General features: G+C 55.1%; 1 protein-coding gene across 1 annotated transcript; it reads right to left on the reverse strand.

Annotated features, from left to right (window-relative positions):
- Nucleotides 1-912: 912 nt before the first annotated feature.
- Nucleotides 913-8,023, reverse strand: BMP4 (bone morphogenetic protein 4). Its single transcript, XM_081227683.1, has 4 exons — nucleotides 7,751-8,023; nucleotides 4,503-4,627; nucleotides 3,060-3,436; nucleotides 913-2,077 (listed from the first exon to the last, which is right to left on the reverse strand). The coding sequence occupies exons 3-4, from the start codon at nucleotides 3,427-3,429 to the stop codon at nucleotides 1,221-1,223; spliced, it is 1,227 nt and encodes a 408-aa protein (XP_081083809.1). The 5' UTR covers nucleotides 3,430-3,436; nucleotides 4,503-4,627; nucleotides 7,751-8,023; the 3' UTR covers nucleotides 913-1,220.
- Between the last annotated feature and the right edge of the window lie 674 nt (nucleotides 8,024-8,697).

An 8,697-nucleotide genomic window follows, 5' to 3' on the forward strand; every position in this document is an offset into this window, starting at 1 on the left:
TTTGTCCTTGGAGAAACTCTGGCTCAGAACATCACATCCACCAGGTGTATCACTTTCTTCCCAGCTCCAGGGAAAGGGGCAGGAATGGCACAGAGATGCAAGGAGAGTTGGTATTTGACTCGAGAGACTCTATACAGTGGGATGCTTTCACAGTGCCCACTTGGAAATTCTGACCCTTCAGTATCTGACCTCATTCCCACCCCCCAACCCAGCTCAATCTCTTGGAATTTTGAATTCAATGAAAGCCTTCATCTGGGGAATAGGAGACAAGGGGGAAAAAGTCCAGAAACACTGGAGAATTTCTACCATGTGGTATATCAAAATAGTGGTCACCAAACTTTTTGAAAGTAAGGCAGATTATTTATTTTATTGGATAAAACCCACTTCTCAAAAAAAAAAACCTCAAAAAACTCCTGCTTAAAACACACACACACATTAATATGTGAGTGTGCAAATCAGTTTTGGTTTGAAAATACAACATTGGTGCCTGTAACAACTGGAGATACCCTGGGTATCATAAAAGCAGAGGTGGGAAGCATTTCCCTAGAGTTGAGACTCTTACCCATCACACTTTGCTGGGACACACCTCTAACAGGTGAGCAAAAACAGAGGATGTACAAAGAGCCCCAAACTGAGTCTTTAATCTGGCCTACTCCTTTCATCCCACTGTTTCTCCAAGGCATGTGTCATCCAGATGGGAGAAGATGCCGCGTCCTTGTCCTTGTTAACATTAAATAGAAATGGAAAACAATTCATCCTGGCAATTACCATCCTCCACCATCAGTTTACTTCCTGTCTTTCCAACTTAACCACCTCCAGTTACCACACTCTGACTTCCAGTGCCCCCAGCACCACCTTAACAGAAAAAAATCTCATCCAAAAGAGATGGGGCAAAGGGAGAGAAAGGATTTAAGAGAAAAAGAACATAGTTTACCTTTAAAATAATGACTCATTTTATTTTTTTCTTTTAATACGTAGTTATAAATATATTTTGTCAAAATATATGATCAATATGGTCAAAACATTTGCACATAAAGTCATAAATAAGGTCAAGGTGAATGTTTAGATTTTTTTTTCCTTTCTTTTTTTTTTTTTTTTTTTTAAGATAAAAGTCCAGCTATAAGGAAGCAGTCTGTGTAGTGTGTGGGTGAGTAGTGGATGGGACGTGTGTGTGTGTGTGTGTGTGTGTGTGTGTGTGTGTCCCCAAGGAAGGCCTGATCTCAGCGGCACCCACATCCCTCTACTACCATCTCCTGATAATTTTTCAGTACCACCTTGTCATACTCATCCAAGTACAGCATGGAGATGGCGCTCAGTTCGGTGGGAACACAACAGGCTTTGGGGATACTGGAATTGACAGAGTTGACCAGGGTCTGCACAATGGCATGGTTGGTTGAGTTGAGGTGGTCGGCCAGTGGAAAGGGGCAGTCTCCATGGCAGTAGAAGGCCTGGTAGCCTGGTGGGGCCACAATCCAGTCATTCCAGCCCACATCGCTGAAGTCCACATAGAGCGAGTGGCGCCGGCAGTTCTTATTCTTCTTCCGGGCCCTCTGTGGGTGATGCTTGGGGCTACGCTTGGCCCTCCGGCGTCGGGTCAAGGCATGTCCCCGGCCATCATGGCCAAAGGTGACCAGCAGAGGCCGGAGCTGGGCCCAATCCCCACTCCCTTGAGGTAACGATCGGCTAATCCTGACGTGCTGGCCCTGGCGGGTCCGTGTCTGATGGAGGTGGGTCACCTCAATGGCCAGCCCATAATTTGGCTGCTTCTCCCGGGTCCAGCGAAGGACTGCAGGGCTCACATCAAAAGTTTCCCACCGTGTCACATTGTGGTGGACCAGTCTCGTGTCCAGTAGTCGTGTGATGAGGTGCCCGGGCACCACTTCTGCCAGGGGCTTCATAACCTCATAAATGTTTATACGATGAAAGCCCTGCTCCCAGTCAGGGCCCTGGTCCACCTGCTCCCGGAAGAGTCGAAGCTCTGCGGACGAGATCACCTCGTTCTCTGGGATGCTGCTGAGGTTAAAGAGGAAACGAAAAGCAGAGTTTTCGCTGGTCCCTGGGATGTTCTCCAGATGTTCTAGGCACAGTCAGGGAGGAAAAGAAAAAGGGAGAAGAAAAAAAAAAAAAGCACATGAGCTATTTCAGAGGCTGAAAAATCAAGAAATAGCTAAGAGCTGGGTGATGAGTGATGAACTCTGCTTATATAGTGGAAGCCTATTTGGGGGAAACGATCATACCGTTTAATCTGAAGGAGCAGATAAATGGCGCAGCTAGCAAACCAGCGAAGCCTAGCTAGCATTCAGCAAGCACCAAAGACAGAATCTCCCAATCTCCTTTATACGTCTAATAATTTCCATGTGTTAACTCCTTACTCCACCACCATCAGACTTCCCTTTTAAAGCCCTCTTGGCTTTGTGTACACAGTTTGCTTTACAAGTGGTTGTAAAGAAGAAGAGGGGCCAACAGAGCCGAGGCAGGAGGGAACATGCACACAACCACCTTCTGCGTCTTCCACTTCCGAGTATGTTACCAAACATTTCCCCAGCGATCTTGGAAGCACAGAGCATGCCTTGTTGATCATGTTACAGAGAGGAAAATAAATTCCAACACAGTAATGATGCTGGTGGATTAATAACTCAGATTTACTTTGGAAAAGAAACATCCGCTAGGAAACATTCAGATCGGATTACAAGGCCCCTATTGAATAAACCTGACAAACACACAGCTGTAATATTAAATTCAGTAGGTGCTTTGAAAAACAGAAAAAAAAAAAAGGCAGAAACCCTGGCATAAAAGGCTTTGATATAGCAAAAACACACGGCCGGTGCTAGCCCACGTCTGAGTGGTGTCATTCCCCTTCTGCCCAACCCCTCCCTTCTGTCTCCAAAAAATAAATTCAGCCACAACTCTGAAAACTCCAGAAAGTAAGCAGCTCTGTTCCCCAGCCTCCTGGATTTGGGGCTCTGAGGTAACCGGAACCCCTCTCCCCCAGAGCTTCCACTGTCCCACCAGGCAGCCCTACTGGCCCTCCCCAGCCCAGACTCCGGGCAGGGACTGACCTTCGTGGTGGAAGCTCCTCACGGTGTTGGCGCGACTGGCGGGGCGCTCAGGATACTCCAGACCGATGCTGTGGATCTGCTCCTCCTCCTCCTCCCCTGACTGAAGCCGGTAAAGATCCCGCATGTAATCCGGGACGACCGCGCTCTTGCTAGGCTGCGGGCGGCGGCGCAGCCCGAACATCTGCAGAAGTGTGGCCTCGAAGTCCCGAAGGAGCTCATGACTCTGCCCTGAGCGGCGTCCTCCCGCGTGGCCCTGAATCTCGGCGACTTTTTTCTTCCCCGTCTCAGGTATCAAACTAGCATGGCTCGCGCCTCCTAGCAGGACTTGGCATAATAAAACGACCATCAGCATTCGGTTACCAGGAATCATGGTGTCTCTGGGGAGGGGGAGGAGGTGGAAGGTTAAAGAATAAATAAACACCGATAACTAGAGAGAAATAGAGATGTCTCTGCATACGCACATAGGGCTAGAGCTAGAGGGTCAAGATGTAAAACAGGTCAGAAAGATCAAGTTTGTGTCTTCGCCCTCACACACACCCCTCACCACCAGCTGCAGCCATGCACGGCCTGAAAGTAGGAATTGCCCTGTAATTACTTGGTCTAACTTGTTTACAGTCAAATAACCCCAAATCAGATAGCCTCCATCCTGTTAATCTTTTTTTGTCCCAACTGCTATCTGAGCCATGATCTCAGCTTGGCTTCTTCAAGGATAAACAGTTAACATTGAGAAGGTAAAGAAGGGTGGGGGAGGGAGAATTAAAATGCCATCGCTCTCCTCTCCACTTCAGACCTTCAGCCTCTCTCCCCCTCTCCCTCCACCCCCGCTTCTTCCTCCGCCCTCCGAGCCAGAGCCCGACTTCCACCACTTCCAGCTGGTTCGGAGCAGGAGGGAGGGAAAGCAGAGAAGCAGGAGCAGGGTGAAGACACGGGGGAGGCAGGGTCTGGGAGCGGACCGAATGGCTGGAGGGTTTATTTTACTGTGGCTGATGAGTTTGAAATGCCCAGCAAGAAGCATCTGATCGCGCCCTCTCGCTCACTCCCGGGGAAGGGTGTGTGGGAGGGGATGAGTCCAAGAGCGACCTCTGTGCGTTTTGACAAGCAGCTAGGAACTCGCCACAGGGGCACTGGGTGCTCTCCAGTTATGTGGGGAGGGGGGGCCCTTAGCCGCCCCCCCCCCGGCTGAGGACCTTCCATCTGTTTAGCCCCCTCTCGCTCCCCTTTCTTGCAACGCACGGATCAGAGAGAGCGAGTGGGAGCAAGGAGCACTTTAAATAGAACCGGTGGGCTCGGAGCGCAGCGGCTGCCCGGCCTAGAAGAAAGCGACAGCGCTGCCAGAAAGCCAGAGTGTGGAAGGAAGGTCCGACGGGAGGGACACAAGGCGAGCACGGGTGGGGAGGGCAGAGTGAATTCCCGGGAGGAGGGAAGGAAGAGGTGTCTACTCACTGACAGAAAACAAGGCATATAATAACAGTCCATGATTCTTGACAGCCAATCTTGAACAAACTTGCTGGAAATGCTCAGAGGAGCTGCGGCAGTGCGTTGCTCTGGATGGCACTACGGAATGGCTCCTAAAATGAATATTTGAATATAATGAGACTCTGGCGCAGACAGACTCTGTTTTTCTTCCAGCCCCTAGGCGTCACGTGAGCACAGAGGCCCCGCCCCACGCACGGAGGAGCCCGCCCTCCCCGAGGCGGGCTGTGAAAGGGCCCGCGCGCCCGCCCCCGTCTCCCCACCCCCCAATCCCCGCCCGCCCGCGGCCCCGCCCCCTCCTGGAGAGGCCAGCCTCCGCGCCAGCAGCCCCAAACCTCAAGCGGTCCGGGAGGAGATCCGGGTGGCGCTCTGCGGAGCCCTCGGCCGGTCCCCGGGTGCACCGCGCGGAGGACGTGGTCCTCGCCTCTACCTGTAGCCTTCGGTGCGTCGGGCTGGGCCCTCGCGCCAGCGGCCTGAAGCCGAGGATCTGGGGGGCACCGTAAGGGCTGCGCCTTTCAGCCCGAACCCAGCTCAAGTGGGGCCGGGATTGGGGGCAGCGGAGTCTCGGCCGCTGAAAGCCACCACTGAGAGTCATTTAAAAAGGAAAGTGCTGAGGGACACACCGACACACACGCGCCGCGCGCACCCCACTTCCTCCCCAGGGTCTCCGAGAGGCCAAATATTGCTCCCAGTGACGGCCAGTCACCCCGTGGCGAACGCTTGCGAATGTTCGGAAGAAGTGGGCAGCCACTTTAGCTCCCAACCAAAAGCTGCGGACCCTGTCACGCGGGGCCGGAGCGGGAGACGTTTAGGCGGTAATCGGTGTGGGAAAATGGTGAGGGAGCCGCCGCTAGGCTCTTTCCTCCGGTTCCTTTACGGAGAGAAACTCCGCACCTCGGCGATCCCTCGCCAAGCAAAGCAAATCTCCGAAGAAAGTGGTCGGTGGGCCATTCGAGGCAGAGGGGCGGACGCCGAAGCGCAAAGCTCAGGGCAGACGCGAAAAGTGGCGTCTCCTCAGAAAGGGCGCATCGCATTTTTCAGGTCTCAATGTCGCGGAGGTTTTACAACTCCCGACCGGGCGCAGAAAGGAAATCCCACCGCATTCCCAGGAGCCGAGAAAACCGTGAACAGCTTTCGGCCTGCGCTCGACCTCTGCGTCTGCGTCTCTCTCTTACTCTCTCTCCCCAGCTTGTCTTTTTTAAACTACTACTCCTCCCCCGCCACTTCCTCCCCCACCCCCTTCCTCCTTTGCACCAGCTGCAGAGTCGCAGCAAATATTTCTTCAAGAATTTTACCAGCCCACAGCTCAAGGAATTACTGGGATGTCCTAACCGAAGATGCTGCACGCGTGGGTCGCTCAGCACGGGGGCCTTTTCAAAAACCTGACCCACGCAACTCTGAGTCAGCCCGGCCTGCCCCGCGGTCCCGAGTCCCACGACTCCCGCTGCAAAGTGCACGGCACCCGGCCGCCCTTTCCTGAGGCTGTTCCCAGTTCCTGCCTTGGGTCGCTTCAGAGCTCGAGGGCTCAGGTTGCCGACCTCACTCTCCCCCACAAACTTGGTTTTCTTCTTGGGGGCACTCTCGGGAAGGCTTGGAGGAAGAGGAGTAAAGGACCAAGCGCTTAACCCTCCCTGCGGCCGCGGCTGCCCGGCGCCGCCCGACACCGCGCTAGCCGGGGTGTGGAGGCCGCGGGCGCCCCTGCGCGACGGTCCACGCCCGGCGAGAGCCGCGCCGCTTTTTGAGCGGCTTTAGGTTTTCCCGCTCCCGCGCCACCGCTGGGGCTGACTGCGAAAGGGTTGGGAAGAGCAAAGAGTTTTATTGAGAAGCCTAGAACCTTCAAGATGCCCCATGGGAGGAGCTCCAGAAATGGGAAAAGCACACGGAGAAGGGTCGGTCCCCGCGGGCGAAGGGACAGCGGAAGGCGCGGGCGCCCGCAGTCCGCCGACAATCCTCTGACCCTAGGAATCTCCCAGGGTGCGGCGGGAGCGCGCGCTGCGCTAAAACCCAGAGGCCGGGGGAAGAGCGAGCGGGTTGTGTTTCAACTTCGGATTCAGAAGGATTCGTCTCTAATCACATTTTTCTTCCCCAGTTTTCTTAATTAAAAAGATAAAAGCCGAAAAGCACTTTCGTCTCCAGAACTCTTTCTTGAGGGGCGCGGATGCAACTCGTCCTTTACTTCCTTGCCCGAGTTTTCGCCCAACGCCAAAGTTTGTTCAGAGGTGGCCTCAGTTTACCAAGTCAATGTCTGGGGGTGTTAACGTCTCACAAAGCCTTCAGCCCACAAAACGCGATCCTCACAAACCGCTATTCTCACAAACCATTCACCAAATGGTGCCCGGGAAGCCTCTAAGGTCGCGGGCGCAGCTCCCGCGGGGAGGGGTCCGCAGGGACCCGCGAATCCCGGGACACTTTCCCGTCGGCTCTGAGCCGGGAGGGCCAGTAAGAGCCACGCGTCCGCCGTGCATCTCGCCAGCAACTCTCCAAAGGACACGACACCGCAGGAACCTGCGTTTCCGGGGCGGCTAGCATCCCGGCCGTCGTCCCTGCAGACCCTACACCGTGAAATGATAGAGGAGCAGCTCCTTGGATGCCGCAAGTCCACGAGAATAGCTTGTGGAGGAGGCGCGTTGGGCAGCAGCGGTTCGCCAGCTTTCAGGGGCTTTCGCCGGCTGGGGGCCGGGTCGGGTGACACTCCCCTAGACGCAGCCCTCCCGCGGCGCGCACGCTCCAGAAGCAGGAGAACCGCGCTCACCACCGCGCAACTAGCCCTGGTTAGGTGTTCTCCCCCCACCTCGACGCCCCTCAGTTCCCTCACTTTCTCCGGACCGCAGAGCCACGTCTCCCCTTTCTCTCCTGGCCCTTCCCGCCGGGAAATCGCAAATGCTAGTCCACGAGCGACGTGTTCGGCTCAAGACCCCACGGTCTTTCCCTACGACCTCCAACTAAAGGCTTCTCGTCTCCGCTCTTCTCCTGCCCCGAACCTACCAAACGTGGAAATCGCCCGGGGCCACCGGACGGAGAAAGTGGTCCGGGTAGAGGCAGTGGCATATATGGAAGTGACTTTCAGCGCAAGCATCCCTACCTCTAGCACCACCACCGGGGTGGGGGGGGGAGGGAGCACCTTTTGCCTCGACACAGCCAGAGCCCCCTACTTCTCCCCCAAAGGATGCACCTCAGCCTTCCCCCCGCGCCGCCCCTCGCCAGGTAGCCTTGCTCACCATAGATCCCTGCAGTAGCAGGCTCGCAAGCAGCAGCTCCTGGGGACCTCTGAACAGCTGCAGTGAACCTGGGAGAGGGCCGAGGACTGGGACGCAGCAGGCTCGAGACGGCGTGGACGGGAATCCCATCAGGGAGAGAGGCGAGATACTCAGCCCTGATCTGCAGCGGCGTTGCAGGCTCCTGTCCCTCGGCTCTGATGCCAAACTCACCTAGTTTCCGGGCCGAGCTGCGCTCCCCTTTCCTCCCTCCCTCCCTCCTCCTCTGCCCTCCCGCATCTTCTTCCTCCTCTTTCCCTCTCTCTCTCTCTTTCTTTCCTTCCTCCTCCTCTTCTCCGGCAGCCCCTCCCTTCTTCCCTCCTCCCTCGCTCGCCTCCCTTTCTGAGATGGGAGCCCCGCCCACATCCTCCCATCCCGCCGCCGGGCCTCGCCTCGCCGGCCCTGGTCCCGGAAACCCGGGCAGCGCCCGAGTCAGCAGCTGCTGCCCAGGCTGGGACGCCGCTGCCTCCAGCTCCGGGAAGCATTCGGGGCTCACCTGGGGACCACGTGCAGAGGTACTAGAATGCATGCATCGACTAGTCGCAGTACCTTCCAAAAATACCCAGGGGAGTCTGGGCTTCTCTGAGTTTAGAGTAGCTACTGCCCAAACCGATGATTAAAACACTGAGTAATCACCATTTACCCGAGTAATTAGAGATAATGAAACACCTCTAAAATCAGGTTATGGAGAAAGGAGCTGTTGGGTGGGTTTAAAGGGAGGCCTTCCATAAACTGTTAAAGGATTTCCAAACGTTGAGAAACAGGCTGTGCTCAGAGCTGTGTGCTTAAAAGAGGTACCAGGTACCTACCTCTTTGGCTATTGAAAGATGACTTTACTTCCAAAGCATTTTTTAAAATGCTTCTTGTGGAAAGCCTTGGTGACCCTCAGAAAGCCCTAATAAACAGTCTAG

The sequence above is a fragment of the Mesoplodon bidens genome (assembly GCF_964165515.1).
Source record: "Mesoplodon bidens genome assembly, chromosome: 3".
NCBI lineage: Eukaryota > Metazoa > Chordata > Mammalia > Artiodactyla > Ziphiidae > Mesoplodon > Mesoplodon bidens.